At 40.6% G+C, this 20,421-nt stretch overlaps 1 protein-coding gene across 2 annotated transcripts in view; it reads right to left on the reverse strand.

The window, feature by feature from the left end:
* Positions 1–10,658: 10,658 nt before the first annotated feature.
* The window catches only part of PKIA (cAMP-dependent protein kinase inhibitor alpha), a 51,572-nt gene continuing 41,809 nt past the window's right edge, over positions 10,659–20,421 (reverse strand). For both annotated transcript variants that reach the window (XM_044424158.1, XM_044424157.1), the window contains 2 exons: positions 15,369–15,543; positions 10,659–12,031 (listed from right to left, as the gene is read on the reverse strand). In XM_044424158.1, the coding sequence (XP_044280093.1) occupies positions 11,952–12,031; positions 15,369–15,519 (231 nt within the window). In that variant the 5' untranslated portion in view covers positions 15,520–15,543 and the 3' untranslated portion in view covers positions 10,659–11,951. The remainder of the gene's footprint in view (positions 12,032–15,368; positions 15,544–20,421) is intronic.

Consider the following 20,421-nt stretch of genomic DNA (forward strand, 5'->3'; position numbering starts at 1 on the left):
CAGATAATGATTTCTAATTGTGGCATTCAGGTTTAGAAGTTTTGAATTGTTTCAGTGCCATGATCTAGACCACTGCCAGTGACTGAAACACTGACAGGGGCCAGCTGAGGCAGTAACATCACACTGCCCCTAAAGAAACATTGGATCTGGGCCCTAACATTGACCCAAAGCCCAACAACCAGAAACCATTTGAATCAAGTAGGACCCTCTCTGATTGCAGTCTTGAACACCAGTAGCTAAGCCTCACTGAAGATCCAGTATCTTGCTCCCTCACCCTCATTTGCCAGACATTCTCACCAACACAAGTTGCATGCCTGACAAGAAATAATGAAGAGGCTGCAGAAAGTGAAGAGGAACTAAAAAGCCTCTTGATGCGGGTGAAGGAGGAGAGCGCAAAAGTTGGCTTGAAACTCAACATTAAGAAAGCTAAGACCATGGCATCCAGTCCTATCACTTCCTGGCAAATAAATGGGGAAGAAATAGAGGCAGTGACAGATTTTATTTTCCTGAGCACCAAGATCACCACAGCTGGGAACTGCAGCCAAGAAATTAAAAGACGCTTGCTTCCTGGGGAGGAAAGCTATGGCAAATCTAGACAGCATACTAAAAACAGAGATATCACACTGCCAACAAAAGTGTGTATAGTCAAGGCTATGGTTTTCCCAGTTGCAATGTATGGCTGTGAAAGCTGGACCATAAGGAAGGCTGAGCGCTGAAGAATTGCAGTCTTTGAATTGTGGTGCTGGAGGAGACTCCTGCAAGTCCCTAGGACTGACTGGTTTGATCACCTTGCAGTCCAAGGGACTTGGACTGCAAGGTGATCAAACCAGTCAGTCCTAGAGGAGATCAACCCCGACTGCTCTTTAGAAGGCCAGATACTGAAGATGAAACTCAAATACTTTGGCCACCTAATGAGAAGGAAGGACTCACTGGAGAAGAGCCTAATGCTGGGAACAATAGATGGCAAAAGAAGAAGGGGATGGCAGAGAATGAGGTGGCTAGATGGAGTCACTGAAGCAGTTGGTGTGAGCTTAGGTGGACTCCAGGGGATGGTGGAGGACAGGAAGGCCTGGAGGAGTGCTGTCCATGGGGTTGAGATGGGTCGGACATGACTTTGCGACTAACAACAACAAACAGTGTATCATAGAGCTAGCCTTTTAAGGATCACCATTCTTCAATTACTGAGTGGGCTCTGGGAGAAACAGTCAGGTTCTAGAACTATATAAATGGTCAGTTAATATGTACTTCAGAGATTTCTGGGGCATAGATATAGACAGTGCTTTTTTTGTAAGAAAAAGGGTGCCGGAACTCATGAAATTATTTACCTTTTGTATGTAGTCAATCACTGTACACACCCACACACGTCAGTTGTATAATGAAACATAACAGTTGCCACCTGCAGTAAGCACTCAACGCGCGACCACATTTCCAATCACAAGCCGAGCAGCGCCATCACAACCAGCGCGGATGAAGTATGCATGCATTGGATTCAACAGACAAGCAGCCCACATGCACCATTTTAATGATTTTGCCGCCGACTTGCTACGCTTGACAGAGCAATCCAAATTCACATGGACCAAACATCACATTTTCAAAAGTTACTTTTAAAACTTGGAAAACATGTCAAAAAAAAGGTGCCGGAACTCTGTTCTGGTGCGTTCTATGACAAAAGGAAAATACTGGATATAGATGTTTAAATGACGAAGAAGGCCCATAGTCCAGGAAGAAATGTATATGATTCTTTCTTGGAATAAACTCATATATAGTTTTCCAGCATTCTGAGACGTTCTTCAGTTTGTTTTGCCTCTTTGTATGAATCCCATCTTATACTGTCTGCTCCAAACTACTGCCTGATCTACTTACCCCTGTGGACTCATCCCTGTTGTACCAGGAGCATGCACACACACGATTTGGAAAGAATGTAGAAAGAGAAGCTCTCTGTCAGGATATTGGAAACTCTGGGGTGCCATCTGGTGGGCAGAAACACAATGGCCACTGCAGTATTTTCAAAATTGCCCAGACCTTGATGGAGCTCTCTGCCTCCTGATGAGTGCCAGCTGAAAGAACTGGTGAAAGAACTTTGTAAGAGCAAGCTCTTCCATCTACTGCCTAAAGTACAGATTTTAGCTCCTGCATCTTACCTGACACATGGTGGATCTGATTTCTGTTGTGTCTTGCTATATCTTTTGCTGGTCCTGAATCCTGCCTGATTTATCCTGCCTCAGGTACCTATTAATTGCTCTTTGACTTGATTGTGACCAGGTCCTGTCTTTGTTCTGATATGCACTCTCAGTTCCTGATATGGGCCTGTTTCTCTGTTTCCAGCGCAACTACCAGATTCTGGTCTACTAGTCTCTGCTCTTCTTTGGGTACTATTGCCCAGGTCTCAGTGCCTGTTTTTTTTTTTTTTTACTCCTACCCATGCCCCAGACTTTAATACACTCAGTCACTCTGCGGTACAAATTGTATGTTTATGCACATGTAATGTTTAGGTATATTGAGCACAGCATGCCAGGGCTCTGCTTCCCAGTATATCAAGTAACAGAGTAGTAGAGTGCTAATGTTCTATTACACAGCATAGTGGTGTGGATGTGTAGGAGATAATTTGCTGTGAGACGACTTCAGCTACTTAGGCAATAGGTCAGGCAAATAATTCCAGCTGCAAATCCCAGCAGATCAGATGATGAATCCAGCTGGAGTGAAATAGCATTAAAGGTTCATAGCTATGGAGTACAGCCATGCAGTTCAAACTACAGTACAACAGAGAAAATGCCCAAAGTGATATAACATTAATGTGTGGTCTCTTCTTCACAACCCATCTCTTACAACTTCAATGGTTTTGAAAGCAATTTTCAATTTCCTTATCAAATACATTTTTATCTTTGCTCCATTGGGAGCCAGTTAAGCTATTGTTCATGAGGCAGGGATATTGACAAGACTTTATTTTGGCTACCTCTGTCTTAAAGGCTGTCTAAGTTTAAGGGCAAGTCCTTTCCTGATATTGCAGTAGCCGTATCTAGATGACAAGCAAATGCACCAATCAGGTCAAGCAGCATGAGTGAGTGGGATCATGGTGGCAAGGCCCTTCTTCAAATTCTACATGCTTTGTAGAAAGCTTGGATGAAGCCAGAACATGCTTGACTAGGCATCATTAGAGCCAGCATGGCATAGGGTTTAGAGTGCTACACTGGAACCCAGGAGATCTGGATTCTAGTTCCCATTCAGCCATGAGGCTCACTTGGTTACTTTGGTGCAATCACAGTCTCTCAGTCTATCTATCTCACGGGTCTGTTGTAAGGATAAGATAAGGAAAAGGATTATGTAAGCTGTATTGGATTTCTTGGTAAAATAAATGGGATGTAACAAATAAAAATACAGTGGTGCCTCATACTTTGAACTTAATTCATTTCAGGAGGCCATATTTGCTGTTTATCGAAATGGGTACTGCTTAGGGTCTGGGAATGGATTAATTCACTTTCGATTATTTCTAATGGAGAAAATTGATTTGGACTTTGAATGATTCAAACTGCCTCATGAAATGAATTAAGTTTGAAGTATGAGGCACCACTGTATTCTGTTCTCTTTGCATAATTGGGATTCTTGATGAAAGGAAGAGTAGGTACTTTGGCTCAAAGCAAGAAAACTAAAATCTCTTCAAAGTTCTTAAAGGCAGAGAAGCCATACTCATTGGAAAGAGCCTACTCTAATCAGAAATCAATTTAAGGACATAACAGTTTAACATCATCTTATGTTCAATCCAAGGTTCAAGTCTGTATCTGAATGCCAATTTCAACTTCAGTAAAGAAAGGGTTGCCTGATGGAACATAAACACAGTTCATACTGTTGATTTTGGAACTGGCTTTAATAAATTAATTTGCAATGTTCTGGTATCTGTTATAGCTGTCGTCCATAAATCTTCTTTGCAGATGATGCAAGGGGAATCCTCTAATGGTAGCACAGTTGTGATGCTATGTACAAAGGCACAACATAATCTCTGTTCCTAATTGTCATGCTTATAGGACAATAGGGATTTCTATAAACCATTTGTAGCTTGGGCAAGACTTGACCTGGGGTTAGCCAGCTTCTAGTATGTCTGGCTAACTCCTGATTGAGCTCTATTGATGAATAAATCATCCATGTCAGGGTCACAAGTCTGTTGTTTAATATGTGGATACCTCAACAAGGCTAGTTAACAAGGCAGGTGCCCCCTATAGCTCCACCCCCTTATCTTACAGTTTAGAGAGTTACACCCATGAGAGATAAACTGCAAAAACTGTGCCAGCAACTAAGTAGCAACAATGCTCATTTTTGTCAGGAACCAGTGACATAACAGGAGAATGGGATTGAAAGGCATCAGTCATAGCACAAAATCAAATCTGTCAGTTGGAGTTCTGATCACATAGAAGGCTGCAAAGATAGACAAATGGTTTTTTAATCTAACAATTTCCATTTCACTGGCTGAAGTTTTGTCTACAAAACAGGTCTATAGACACTGGATAGCTTGAGACCTTGGTGTCAAAAGTACCTGTCTATATTTGAAAGGGTCTAAAAGATTGTGATGGGGAAAATCAGCCTCTGGTAAAAGCAGGCTTGTGGGAAATGGCTTTTCTTTGCTCAAATGGTGAAAAAGGAATTGGACATTTTTATGGCAAAGGAAATTAGAGTGATGGAAAGGTATTAAGTTTGGATTTCAACTCTTGTAGCAGCAAGTTCATGTTTCATGTCAGCTGTGAAGAGCACGTGTGTATTCTTCAAATATACAGCTTCATTCTGCAGGCCTCCAAATTGTGAGCCAAGAGGAAAATAAAAAAAGCCCTACTGTCAAACAGATTTCAGGACCAATATGTTTGGTTCCTACCATAATATTAAAGTTATACTAGCTGGGCTTCATACCACCACCTACTGCAATGTATGTGCTTAAAGGGGGGAGGGGGCAGCTCCCTGTGTTAAAACAATTACATTTACATTTTTTTATTCACAGAAGATAAAAATAGTTCCAGGCCATCTGATATTCTACCAGTCTATAGTAGCTATTTTAAGTCTATTTTATCATTTAAAAAAAAACAAAGGGGTACTTTTATTACTAACATGCTATTCAAGTTCTATTATTGGCTGTAAGAAAGCAAAGACAACTTCAGTGACTCTTTCAATACAATGGGATGTGACTGGCAAGTGATCAACACTGACCATGTAGTGAAATCTAAGCACCAATGGCTTACCATGCAACTACCAAACTTCCAAAACCAAAATGTTAAGAAATCCATTTTATTTCTGCATCCTAACAACCTTCGTTTCAATGTTGCTGAGGCTGCATGTATTTATTTATTACAAGCATTTATATCCCATCCTTCTACCAAGTGCTCGGGATGGCTTACACAATATAAAAATTACAATGGTCCCATAGTAAAACCTCAATTATTAAAACAATATAAAACAAACATCATAAACTTAGGAAAGAAAAGGGAGGAAAATAATAGAAAATGCAATTGTGGAGAGAGGAAAAAAGAAAAAATCTTAAAACCTCACCTGTGTTGGGGTTAGCTCATCATGTCTGCAGCCCCAGGTTTAGAACAGGGCCTGGTAATTCACCTGAGTGATCTCAACTGCACTCCTCCCTCCTCTCAGGGTCTGAGAAAGCTATTCCAACCAGCTTGTTAATAGCTTACAAGATTCATCTTGAAGTTGTCAAGGACTTGAACATATAATGTGGGGGAAGCAGTTATCATTATCCATTATCTTCTTCTAATATCACTGGGTCCTTTCCTGTTTGCTTGGATTGCTGGTTTCTGCAGCTATGTTCTATTAATACCTTTACCTTGATACATATAGGCAGATCTAATCAGCTTTGTTGCTCTTCCTTGTAAGTACTATTTCCAACAATTGTTTCCCTTTTTGTTATTCCCTCTTCCATTTTGTAAATATATCTTCTATTTACCATAACTGAGCATGTGTGCTTTATCCCACTTAACTTTGGTTCTATGCCTAGAGCTTTCTGCTTGATTATTAGTGCTGTTTAAGATTTTGGGTCTGGGTATTTGAAATTAAAGGTGCTGGCTTGGATCATTATTTCTTAAGCCCTAGGTGTAAGGTCCAGTTCTGGCTCAAGCAGAATTGGACATAAAGGGTGGTAACAGCTTAGTTTGCTAGAGCTTGGTGTTTATTACTCCTCTTATATGTTTGGACCTATTAGTTCCAGTCATTAATCTGGCTGATACATTCTGCACAAGCTGCAGCTTCTGAGCAGTCATACATAGTGTTCATTGCAGTAATTTAATTTAAAGATTACCAAGCACAGATTGCTGAAACTAGGCTATCCCTGTCTAGATAGGAGCATAGTTGGGCCACCATCTGAAACTGTAGAAGGCAATTCAAGCCACCTTGGCACCTGAGCCTCAGGTGACAAAGAAGAATGAAGAACCACCTGAAAGGTATAAACTTCTTTCTTTAGGGGACTGCAACTTTATTGAGAACAGGCTGGACACCCTCCATTCAGTCAAAGGCACCACCCACCAACAGCATCTCAGGTTTGTTCTGGGTTGAGTCTTTTGTTGCAGCCAGACACTTAGGTTTAGCACATCCACAGCCTCACTGCTGATGATGAAAAGGAGAAATAGAGCTGTGTGCTAGCAGCATACTGAGTGCAATGAACTCCAAAACTATAGCTGAACCCACTCAGTGGTTTCATGTGGATGTTAAACAGCATGAGGATGAAACAGACCCCTTAGGAACTCCGTGCTGGAGAATCCAAAGGGTTGAACAATATTTTATAAGCACCTCTTTCTGGAGACAGCCCTCCATGTCACCACTGCAACACAGTGCCCCTTCACTCCCAACTCAAGCAGTTGTTTCAGAAGGATACAATGGTCGATGGTATTGAAAGTCTCTAAGAGTAATAACAGAGCTTTATACCTCCTGGCATAGGTTATCATACAGGGTGACAAAAGCTATTACCATGCCAAAACCAGGCCCAAACCCAAACTGATAGGATCCACATAATAAGTCTCATCCAAGGGTGCCTGGAGTTGACTGGTAACAACCATCTCAAGAACCTTGCTAATGGGCCTAAAGTTATTAAAGTTTTTTCAGGCGAAAGGAGAATTACTTCAGATGTGGTCTCACTCTGCCTCTTCAAGGCAGCATGAGACTAATACCTCTTTGCAAGAAAATGAATACCCCCATGGACCAGCTGGTTGTTCCTTTCTTACTGACATTTATAAACCAGGGTGGGCAAGGATCCAGAATAGAAAAGGTTGCATAAATGTGGCCAAGCACCTTACCAACATCTTCAAGGTGTACCAACTGAAACCAATCCAATAAAATCAGACCAACTGTACTCTGGATATCTCCACAGATTCAACTGCCTTAATTCTGGAATCTAAGTCCAGAAGATGCAAGAGATTTTTTTCCCCTGGAAGTGCCCATCAAGTACATTGCAGAGTCTTCAGTTAGTTTCACGATGTTCCTGGTATCAGAATGTAATTGGTCCCGGACAACCCTGAAAAGCTGCACTGGGCAGTAAAAGGAAAATTGAATAGAGGCAGCGAGATATTCTTTGCTGCCCTCACTACCTCCAAATAAGCCTGACTGTAGGCACATACCAGGTTTGGATTGCATCTATTGGGAGTTTTCCTCCCTCTGCACTCAAGCTGTCTCTTAAGCCATTTCATCACTCTTGATTTTGGGGTGTACCACAGCTGTATGGGGCAAACATGTCAACCACCTGGGTCATTTCTGTATTCCACAATATGAGCAGGGTTTCAATAGGAGTACCAGCCAGATCAGCTGGAAAATATGCCAGAGCCCTCTGGAAAATATTTAGATCCATTAGCCCAAGGGGTAGCCTATCTTAATAAGTTCTCCACCCCACAAGAGGGGTAAACTGCTGTCTCATGATCAAAAGGCTAAGTCCTATACTCAGCATATCCAGCTGAAAAAACTAATTCCAGAGTATGCCCTGTTAGATGTGTCAGGCTGATGATATGCTGGGACAGTCCCATGGTTGTCATGAAATCCTGAGCTGCCCCAGATAGGGTGCCCTCAGCATGAAAGCTGAAATCTCCTACATTGAGATCCTACATTGTGGGGGACCACCACCATCAGTAGTTTGTGTCAGTATTTTCCCAAAGTACAATGGCTGACATACGGGTACATGCCAACAAATGCAACATAGTATCCACAGTATTTTTAATGCAGTCATGTGTCAGTTGCTAATAATAGTACTGAAATCACAAGAAAATTGCAGGGAAGAGGGCAGTATATAAATATTAAAATATGTTTTTTTAGTTGACAGGGTTTGAAAGGTTTCCTTTCCACTGGTTTCCTTTCATAAATTTCTTCAACATGCATGTAGGAAATGTGGGAAGGGGTAGAAGTGGGGGAGGGGATGTTGCAAAGCAGTTTCTTCAGCTTTTAAACTAATTCTTCCTGTAAGGAACAATATGGCTCCATTGCATGCTGCCTGGGTTTCAATCAGTAAATAATTGTCTGCTGCTTTATGATCTTCTCTAACTTTTATTTTAAAACTCTTTTGTTTTATTTGTAAGATGTCTCAAGACTTTCTGCTGATAATACACATTAAATTAAAGAACAAGGATACAATTGAAGAAATGGTGCTTATTCTTTCAGGCTACATGCAGATACTGCCTTCCTAGCATGCAGTTCTGTGGCACAAGTTACATTGTATATCTCTGAATATGCCCAATTGGACATAGTGGGATCTATTTCTGCATAAATATACATAGGATTACAGATATAAAATTGAAATTCTGCACACATCTAGGAAACTCCTACTGAACTCAATAGAACTTCCTTCTGAATAGGCACATAACATATCTGAGAAGGCATTATGTACTTGGCTTACTGTCTCTGCCAAGCTGAAAGGACCATCTAGCACATCTATTTGTGTTATCACTCCAAGGTAAAGAAGGAATAGGCTTATGTGCAAGCAAGGCAGTTGGATCAATTAGAATCTATGGGATAGAAATGGAAAATGTATTAGCACAATCTTTTTTCTGCAAGAATCCGGGATCTGCAGCCACTGTAAACATTCATTCACACAAGTTTTAAAATTTGTTTAAGACTCAATAACTATTTTGTGTCTCAGCCTCAATTCTGTACTTTCTCAAAACCATGAAGAGCTACAATTGTTCCACTTATACTATGTTTAGAACACACAAAGGTTGTGTACTATTTTTGCAGCTGTAGAGTGAGAAAAGTTGCACCTACTCTTTTATTTAAAGAAAAAGTAGATAAGCCTTTGGAAGCAATTCACACTAGTTTGGAAAGAGAATAGCAACACAAGATTAAAGCCATAACCCATAGGTTAAATTTCCTAAGGTTGCAATGGCAATAACTTTCCTTCAGATTTTGATAAGGTGGGAGGGGAGAACCAGGAAGAACCTCTACCTCCTTGTAATGTTTTCATGTCAACATTTTAAAAAACTAGAGAAAATTAACCATAGGCAGACAGACAAGCTATCCAAAAGCTTGTCTTAGCATTATGGTATATAAAAATATACCAGGTAAGTGTAAGGCATTCTGCAAGGAATTGAGGCCTGGTAAGTGTTGAAACTCCCTATACACCTGCAAGGTAGTTGGCTAGGACAAAATAAACAAGGAACACTTTATTGCAGTGCATTTCAAATAAAATGAATGTGCTTGGCAGAAACTTTTAAGAATCTTTTTTCTCTTTCATTCATTTTCCTTTTAAGAAATCCCATTCCATTTTCTCACCTTATCTTTCTCCTATAACAATTTCAAGTGCCTAGACGAACTTCCATCCTGCATGGTTTTTTTTTTTTTAATGTGAATCTTTGTATCCTATGGACATGTTTATAAATGTATTAAAAGTGTATTCAGCATGCTTAAGCTCTCTTTAATAGTTGTCACACTTAAGGAGTCCTAAGTTAAGTGCATAATCCTGTGATCTTTGCAAGAATCCAAGCAATCAGAAAGCAGTGAGTGATCTACCAAAATGTGACCAATAGACCATGAGCTCTCATTTTGCCCACTCCTGCTTTTTTGTCTTATAAGCTTTCCTTGTAACCAACTTGGCGAATCAGAACATATATTCAACAATTTTCTTGATTCTAGACTAAGTAGATAGATGAACTTTCCTCAACCCATTGCCCTGCAGATGTTCTTGGACTGCAAGTCTTATAATCTATGATCATTGCCAATGCTGGCTGGGTGAAAACTTCAGTCCAAAATATTTGGAGGCTAACAGGTTGGGAAGGCTGGATTAGATGTTATTTTTCTACATTCACAGAAAGAATTTTTCTACATTCATGTGTGGTGGGAAAGGCAACAATACCACAAGAGGAAAACTAAGTGAAATGGGTGAGTAGAATGGCAACCACATTTTTAAGTAGAATGTACACATCAAAAGCTAAACTTTGATTATAAGTGATCTATGTCTGATTTCTGGTACAGTATCAAGGAATGATGCTTCTACACAACAAAAGATGCACAGAGGAGACTGTGCTAATAAGCCATAAACATACTGCTGGTTTGTTATTTATTAATATTACTTGCTGAACTCAATACTGATCAGAGAGTTTACACATCTCTCTCTCTCACACACACAAATAATATGTGACAACTCACCACAATCTGTATATATTGTAGAAACAACAGCCATGGCCACAACAATAAAGATATTCATTAACCAATATTCAAATTTACTAGAAAGCAAAGTTACACTAATCCTTTAGTAAAGTTTACAAACTTTTTTTAAAAAGTGCATAACATTTCAAACAAAGTAAACATGACATCACTTTACTAATAAAGAAAAATAAACATTTGGGCTTAGAATAAAACAACAAAAACTCTGTGATAGGTGTCCACTTGATTGCCATAGCAAGACTTTTTTTGTTTTGTTTTGCTCCAGCCTTGACTACTGAAAATTAAGAACCCAGTTCTAAAGACTACAATAAATATACATGTCATTTTAGAGAACAAATATTGACCATCTTTCTGGGGCTTTTCTGTTTCTCATGTAACCCCAGTGCAACATTTCTGCTTTTAAGCTATACTGATAAGTTTACTCCTAAAACTTCTGCACTAGATTTTTTTAAAAAAAACCTTACATTTTAAATTCCTTAAAGGAGAAGATTAAAGAACGTATTCTGTTTGAATCTTGGATTTCCAACCAACTATAAGCAAAGTGACTTAACTGTACTAAGAAAACACCAGACATGTCAAACTACGTGTTTGTTATATTGTATATTCTTCTGTGAAAGAATGCTGATGAATAATTAGGTTACAATTCCATCTGTTTAGTAGTTTTAGAGTCTATCAAATACACACCACCACATTATGCAAAAAGAAGAAAAGAACTGTAGCCCTTTCAAAACAAGTGGTAGAAAAAATTCACAGTCAATGAAGTTGCCTTCATAAGTGTTTTGAGAAGGGGCAGTGTACTCTAAATTGTACAATATAAAACATTGTAAGTAACAGAGCTGAAAAAACATAGAAGCAGAGTTCCTTGAAAAAACAAACAGTGCTTCCTTTACAGGTGATTCTAATAGGTGAACACTCTAGCCAGACAGCTCTGAGGTTCAGTGAAGCCATTGCCATAACAATGCAATTCATGCCCCTGGTGAGTTGAAGGCCACTTGGGACACAACCTAGTTTTTTCTATGTCTTACAGGCATTTCATCAAATGGTGATTTGTGATGAGATCCATCTGTCAAGAGTCTCGCAAAGTCAGCAACAAAGTCTCAACCATTGCTAACAGAGGTAGAGAAAGTTCTGTCTATGGCTACCACCTGCTTTCCCCTTTTTAGGGCTGGGTTTTGTCGGTTTGAATAACAAAACACATCCATTTTTAATTTTGTTTTATTTGCTGCTGCTGTTGTTCAATCAGCTAGCTCACAAAATACAATTTTTCCTGGCAGGCTCTTGAAGTTGGAAAACATCCCACAACTGCTGCTGTTGGTCAAAGTGGGACATTAGTTTTCTTGTTTTGTTGCTTCTCCCTGGGGTTCCTCAGTTTGTTCAGTGGGATTTCTCTGTGCATCATCTTCTCCTTCTGCAAGACACAATGAAGATAAGCAGCAATGAAAGTGTGTTCAAATTGATCCAACCAAAGTTTGTAAATTCCACAACATTAAAGGTGAGTGGATAAGAGGCTTAGTCTGCCTTTAGGCAAATCACTACCCTACACAGAGTAGTGCAAATTAAAGAGCTATTGTGAGGACAATGAGATACAAGCTGTAAAGGCACTCTGTTCTCTGAAGCAATGCAGAAATGATCCAGAAGGCCTCAGATGTTTGTACTATGAGGCAATGACTGGATGGTAAAGAACTTTGTCATTGCCTGCCCCTCCCGCCAGTGTGTCATTCTGGATCTCATGGTTCTTGCTATTATGCTGGATACAGATGTTACTGGCAGCAGTTTGGGATGATGTCACATAGAAATTGATTTCTGTGCTTCTGTCATGTAGCATGAAAAATAAGATGGCAGTAGAAGAAGTGCAACAGTTACTAATCAATGATGAATGTTTACTGGTATACAAACAGTAGGCATAGCAAACATCTTTCTCAGAAAGTGAGAACAGTGATATATAGGTAGGCTTTTACTCATGTCATGGTCTGGTTCACACTTGAATGTATTTCCACATCCATCTTGTGGTATTTCAATATTTCAGGAAGCAGCAGTTGCCAGGCTTCTTCCTCTTTTTCTCCATACTCCTCTTCTCTCCCCACCAGTGCTGCTGCCACACTCCTCCTTTACTCCACAGTGGCCACCTGCCTTCTCATCCCGCCACCACATCCAGAATGCCTCACTCTGAGAAGGTCCTCCTCCTTGATTCTGGGTGAGATGGCCTTGGTGCTTGCCTGTGTTATGACAGTACAGGCTATTTCAAGACAACTTCACCCAGAATGCCTGGTTTGCTTTGTGAAAGAACCTCTCAAAATGAAGTATTTGGGCCACACAAGTTCTTTGGCAAGCTGGGCCAGTCCCTTTTCTGCCAAGTCATATCCTGCAACAGGGAAGCAGCCAGTTAAGCTTTCCAGAGAGGCAAGGGAGAAGAGCCAAAAATACTGCCACCTTCAGAGGGTCATTTGTTTGCCCTCCCCATTTCATACCCCAGGTGATGGCCTGATTTGCAACCCCCTCCTGTACCTGCATATGTTATTGAAAAGCACTGCATTTGAAGTAATGTTTGTGGTGTTATATTTCTCAAGGCCTTTTCACACACGGAAGTCATTTGTAGTCTTAGAAGCAACCCAGCCTATTCTTCTAACTTCTAGAATTATTTTAGAATGAGAGAGAACTGAATAAGAAAACAACTGTGATGCTTGCACTTCTTTCAGTACTGTTCTGAAGAATGAAGAAAAAGATGGAACTAATGATACAATAAATGAAATTCAAGAAAATGTGTCACATCAGGCGAAGAACATCCTTTTGCCCTCACAATTTGTCCACTCATCAGGTGTTCACTCTTGGAAGTTACAAAGAGTTACAAGTTATGGAAGCACAGATGATTACAACTAATTCCTAAACATTTTTTCTTAAACCAAGAAATTTCTGGTTAGGTGGCGCAATCACAGGACCAGCTACTTAGCATTACTTGTACCAGCTCTATATAGATACTTTGTGGTTAAGTCAGTTTTCCCAGCTCAAGAAGCTATCAGGACTGGCAAGTTCATGTTGCTAACAACACCAGTACTGGGATGGTATCTTTCACCACATTTGTGGGAAGCAGGATAAAGGACCATGGATCAATGGAACAGCACATGCTTTGCTTGCAGAAGATGCCAGTTTCAAATCTTAGCATCTCTGGATAAATTTCTGGAAAAACATATGCCTGAAACCCTGGAAAGCTGCTGCAGTCAGCAACAGTCAGTGTTGACAAAACTGAGATAGATGAACCAAGGGCCTGACTCATAAGGCAGCTGGCTGTGTCCTGGTGGTGAGGAACATTCTGTTCTCCAACTGTTCTGTTTTCCAACAGGTCGCTATTTCTCTCACCTGCTTAACTATCTACCACTTGAGGTGAGCACTTTACACTGCTTCATGGGAGGGCAAGTCCTACTCTTAAGACATAGGGGGAGTATGGTCTCAGTGCCAGCATGGCTATGCTGGACCAATAACTCTACTATAGGATCTCCTGGGGTACAATGGCCTCATGGCACATGGCCCACATGCCAGATAACTCTGTCAAACAGTTAAGCAGAATGGTTCATGATCATCATAATTAATCTGAAGCATGTTAATGTCACTCTTCAGCCAAAAGGCTCCCAGAGTGGCTTACACATAGCCAATCAGAAAAGACAGTTCTTGTCCGTAGGCTCACAGTCATGAGGTTTAACAGAGCAGGCATTTAGCAGGCTTAATGAAATAGCCCTGTTCTTTCTCTCATTTTTCTGCACAGCCCTGCTGGAATGGCTAGTGCTGGTGACAGCTGAAGAGTCTTCATGAAGGAATTATGTAATATAACTAGTTTATTTTTCTACATTAGTAAAGTGATGTCATGTTTACTTTGTTTGAACTGTTATGCACTTTTTGAAAAAGTTTGTAAACTTTACTAAAGATTAGTGTAACTTTGCTTTCTAGTAAATTTGAATATTGGTTCATGAATATCTTGCTAGGAACTTAAAATGTCCAGGGGCAAGGCTTGAAGGACAAAAATCAGTGTAAAATCCGCATGTGTGCATGTGAGAGAGAGAGAATGAGAATTTTAAAATAATTTAAGGGTTATTTGAATTCACAGAACACAAAGCCAGAAGAGTAACTTCTCTAAAGAATCTAATATAACATAATTTTGCATCTTGGCCCAGAACAACCCAAATCAATGGAAAGGGTACTTTCTTAACTGCTGTGCAGGGAAAGATGGGGTGGGTGGGTGTATTATAGCATGTGAGGAGGAGGAAGTGAATCCCTTTTCAGCTGCAATTCCTTTTGCAAAGGGACAAATAAACAGGAAAAAGGCCTTTCCACTGACAATGGAACCCATGAGCCCACAACTAGGAATGTCCCTGCACTGAAAAATATTAAAGAATAGAGATGCTTGCTCTAGTTTAGGCCTGTGCAAGTTGTGATCCATCATGTCAACCAAAACTCACCAGTCACATAACACTCCTCCCCGCTCTACTCACCTCTATGAAAAAAACACATGAATTGTCAAGCAGCTGACAGGTGGATATAATCATAGACACAGACACAGTCTTTGACTTTTGTCTATTACTGCGATATGAATTCACCAGACTACATTAAACAAGCATTCACATAAATAAGTCAGGTAAAGAGAGAAATGGTCAACACAAAAGGTCAACACAGTGTTTGCATGAGTGATGCCCTAGAACCATAAACATTTATGCTATTAACAATTTTCTGTAACTGTTAAAAAGTTAAGTAATTACCAGTTTTGTTTATATCAAGTTCTGATAACTTCAGGGATAATTCACTTGAATTCCCACTCGTAGAGGACACAAGGATATCATGAAGAGCATTCCTTCTCCCGGTTCTTCCAGAAGCAATGAAATCTGCATAGGTAGATTCCACATCAGTCATTGCTAATAATCCTCATAGCAGTACCTAAGAGAATTCAGATGAAAGCAGATCTGTTAACTGAATGTTAGAAGCACATGCAAGAGGATGACAAATATGGGCACGGCCAAATACATGTTAATCTGAGAAGCTGAAAAGGAATTGCACATTTGATGTCATGTAAGGATCAGATGATGCAGCAGTCAGGAAGCATACAATAATTTTACTGTTTTTCCTAAACAAGAACAGAAAAGTAACAGGAAACTCTGGACAGTAGTCAGTCAGAATTATGTCTGTTACCATCTACTGTCTAAAATATATAATACCACTAGCCACATACTAATAACTGCTTCATCTTTTAGAATTTTGAATAGCTCAGCTGGAATACTGTCTCCTCCACTAGCTTTGTTGTTGCTCAGTCTTCCTAAGGCCCATTTGACTTCACATTCCAGGATGTCTGGCTCAAGGTCAGCGACCATCCCATTATGGTTCTCAGGAATGTTAAGGTCTTTCTTGTATAGTTATCCTGTGTAATCTTGCCACCTCTTCTCAATCTCTTCTGCCTCTCTTAGGTCCCTGCCATTTTGGTCCTTTATCATGCCCATCTTTGCATGAAACGTTCCCTCCATATCTCCAATTTTCTTGAACAGATCTCTAGTCTTTCCTATTCTATTATTTTCTTCTATTTCTTTGTCCTGTTCATTTAAGAACGCATTCTTATTTCTTCTAGCTATTCTCTGGAATTTTGCATTCAAGTGGGTGTATATTTCTCTTTCTCCCTTGCCTATTGCTTCTATTCTTTCCTCAGCTATTTGTAAAACTTCCTCAGACATCTGGCTTTCTTGCATTTCTTTGGGATGGTTTTAGTTGCTGCCTCTTGTACAATGTTGCGAACCTCCGTCCATAGTTCTTCAGGCACTCTGTCTATCAGATCTAATTCCTTAAATCTATTTGTCACCTCTACTGTATATTCATCAGGGATATGATTTAGGTCATACCTGAGTGGTCCAGTGCTTTTCCCTACTTTCTTCAATTTAAGCCTAAATTTTGCAACAAGAAGCTCATGATCTGAGCCACAGTCAGCTCCTGGTCTAGTTTTTACTGACTGTATAGAGCTTCTCCATCTTAGGCTGCAGAGCACATAGTCAATCTGATTTCTGTGTTGACCATCTGGTGATGTCCATGCACAGAGTCGTCTCTTGGGTTGTTGGAAAAGAGTGTTTGCTATGACCGTCGTATTCTCTTGACAAAATTCTACCAGCCTGTGCCCTGCTTCATTTTGTACTCCAAGGCCAAACTTCCCTGTTATTTCAGTTATCCTTTGGTTTCCTACTTTGATTGATTTTTGATTGATTGATTTATATCATGCCTTTTTCCTACAAAGGACTCAAGGCAGCTTACATCATTCTCCTCCTCCATCTTATCCCCACAACAACAACCCTGTGAAGTAGGTTGGGCTGAGAGTCTGTGACTGGCCAAAAGTCACCCAGTTGGCTCCATGGCTGAGCGGGGACTAGAACCCAGATCATCTGAGTCCCAGTCCCTGCTCTTAACCACTGCACCACACTGGCTCTCTTTAGCATTCTAATTCCTCATGATGACAAGGACATCATTTTTTGGTGTTATTTCTAGAAGGTGTTGTAGGCCTTCATGGAACCGGTCAACTCCAGCCTCTTCAGCACCAGTGGTTGGGGCATAGACTTGGATTACTGTGATGTTGAATGGTTTGCCTTGGATTCGAACTGAGAGCATTCTGTCATTTTGGAGATTGTATCCCAGTCCTGCTTTTCCTACTCTTTTGTTGACTATGAAGGCTACTCCATTCTTCTGAGGGATTCTTTCCCACAGTAGTATACCTGATGGTCATCTGAATTAAATTCACCCATTCCTCTCCATTTTAGTTCACTGATTCCCAAGATGTCGATGTTCAGTCTTGTCATCTCTTGCTTGACCATGTCCAGCTTGCCTTGATTCATGGACCTTACATTCCAGATTCATATGCAGTATTGGTCTTTACAGCATCAGACATTCCTTTCACCACCAGATATATCTGCAACTGAGTGTCCTTTCGGCTTTGACCCAGTAGCGTCATTCTTTCTGGAGCTACTAGTACTAGCCCTCTGCTCTTCCCCAGTAGCACATTGGACACCTTCTGACCTGAGGGGTTCATTTTCTGGCATCATAACTTTTTGTCTTTTGGTCCTGTCCATGGGGTTTTCATGGCCAGGATACTGGAGTGGGTTGCCATTTCCTTCTCCAGTGGATGCTAACTCAATTGATGCTAACTGAAGCCTTTATTTTAAGCTTAACTGCATCTGAAGAAAGGCAACAGTGATGGAGGCACCAGGCAAAATGTTGGGATAATGAGAGACAGGAAATGAATTGTACTTGAAGATTTGCAATGATCTAGGACAGCATGCAAATTAACTGAAATGTTTACTTTATTTGATATGCTACATTAATTGGTTGGCTTTGCCTTCAATGAAGTCCAGCAACCCTCCTGGCTGGGAGCCTTCTTGTCTGGAAAAATTCATACCCAAACAATGAAAAGTCAGATAAGTAGTGGTAGTTTCTAAACATTTGTTAAGTGCAAGTCCATACAGACTTTAAAATGTAAAAAAATGTAAAGGTTTTCCCATGACATGAAAGTTCAGTCATGTCTGACTCTAGGGGGTGGTGCTCATCTGCTCATCTCCATTTCCTAGCTGAGGGAGCCAGCATTTGTCAGCAGACAGTATCCATGGTCATGTAGCCAGCATGACTAAACACTGAAGTGCACGGAATGCTGTTACTTTCCCACTGAAGCGGTACCTTTTTATCTACTTGCATTTGCATGCTTTCGAACCGCAAGTCACTCCCAAATTCTTGGCTGAATGAGAAAATCTGAAATGGAGGTTCAGGTCTCTCACCATCCCAGCTCTTGCCTGCTTTCAATGCAAGCAGTGGCACTCTCTTGAAAGAAACCTGCTCTTGACAAGGGCTGGTCTATTTTTAGCCTATTTTTTGGGGTATGCTCATCCACCCCTCCCCCAGTCTCTTTTTCTTCACTCTCAGTGAAGCCAAGAGACAAATAGCATAATGAGCCCTCCCAGAGCCAACCAAACAGTAATTTGAGAAGCAGGCGCAAGGCGATTAGGTACAACATTTAATACGGGTTAAATATAGCCATATTGGATGTCTCTAAGCAACCTATCCACACACTTGGACTGATGGAACATGTGAGAATGGCATGTGGCAGGGACATCAGTCCAAACACTGACACACTACCTTGAATGCTGCAAATAGGATCCAAAATGAAGTTCATTAGTAAATTAAATTTCACCCCTCAAGGAATGCTATCAAATCAACAATGGGCTGACTTTGGCTCCTACAATACACCATTGACACATTTAGGGTTAAAATTTGGCCTTCTTTAGGAGCTACAAATTGCAGTGTCAGTGCAAACCAAATATCAGCACATGTGAAATTATTTAACAGAAACAGGGCAATGTGTCTTTCCTCTTTCTCTGCCTCCCTCATTACTTTTTTTTCTTGTCTGTAGCTCTTTGTCAGCTCATAGATCATTATTTTCCCCTCCCCAGGCTGACTAAGACCTGTATATAGTGCCATTCCAAGACCCAAAATACCTTGAGGATGGACATGGTAGCCCTTAGAAACCTTGCCTCTTGGTGTGACATGTCCAAGACCCAGAGAAATTTCAGATCTAAGGCAACTGCTTAAAGAACACCAAAGAAGAGGAAAGACATTGCCAAAGAGAAGACACTGGTTTACATAAAATTAATCTGTGTTAATTCATAAGTATGAATCCAGATTTATCAACAATTACAACAGAAACCCTTTCCCCTGCTTATTCTTCTGTCCAGGTGCTAAATGCAGATGGATAACTTCAACACCCCTCCTCCACTGTCTTAAGGTTGTTCTTTTTTTAAAGCAGATCCCCCTAGACAAGTTCCTCAAATAGAACACTCATTTAAATAGAAAAATGTCTTCTGACACCCATTCAAACAGAGAAATATCCCCTGTAAAGTAGGCCACTTGGCCACCTCAAGTATAAATAGTCAAGAAAAATTACTTTTGAATCTCAGAGGCAGGCTAATTAGCAGTGCCAACTCTCAAACACAACATAGCTCACTCTGTTAAGGTGAAGGGTTGACAATGGTGGTTGGGCTACTGCAGAAAGAAACTATATTTTCACTGTTTCCATAACTAGCAACTAAGATGCAAACCATAAAGGTCTTTGAAGATCTCAAAGGCCATGAAGGTGGCTAAAAAAGCCAAGATGGCAAAGTTGGTGGAAGCTGTGAAAGTGAAAGGCTATAAGCAGCATTCCAGAGACCGTTCCGATTCAGATCAGAGTGGGAATTCAGTGCCAAACATCCTGGAGCCAGAACTGCTGGAACTGAGACCAGAACCCATCTTGGTTGCCTCATTATTGGAAGGGGAGATCTGAGACATATCTCCAACTGCTCAGCCCCCTTCTGAAGTTTTGGCACCACACCAGGAACCAACCTCCCTCAGATCCAATTGCCACAGCAATCACTCCTGTTCTCTCCTCTCTGACTGGGACAGGTGTTCAGAATGGTCTGTCCCTCCTCTGTACCAAGTGTATTATGGCCCATGGAGGTATCTTTGTCACTCCAAAGCCTTCTACAGTCCTCAGTACTGAGAGGATTTCTATCCTGAACCTCACTGTGGAAGATGAGGCCATCTCTATTAGAACTCTTAATTCCAAAGACTGCCATCTCTGCCCCCAAACCTGCAAGAGCTTCCTTCTTGACATACAGATCTTCAGAAACACTTGGAGTGTGCCACATCCTTTGCCATGTCACTATGCCAGTCATCATCTCCTGCCTCGTCTTCCATCAAATGTTAAAGATTACTTCTGAGTAAGAGTCAAGCACTTACTCACTGGTCATCTACCTTCTC

Source organism: Varanus komodoensis, unplaced genomic scaffold (assembly GCF_004798865.1).
Source record: "Varanus komodoensis strain SLA01 unplaced genomic scaffold, ASM479886v1 scaffold14_1, whole genome shotgun sequence".
Lineage (NCBI taxonomy): Eukaryota > Metazoa > Chordata > Lepidosauria > Squamata > Varanidae > Varanus > Varanus komodoensis.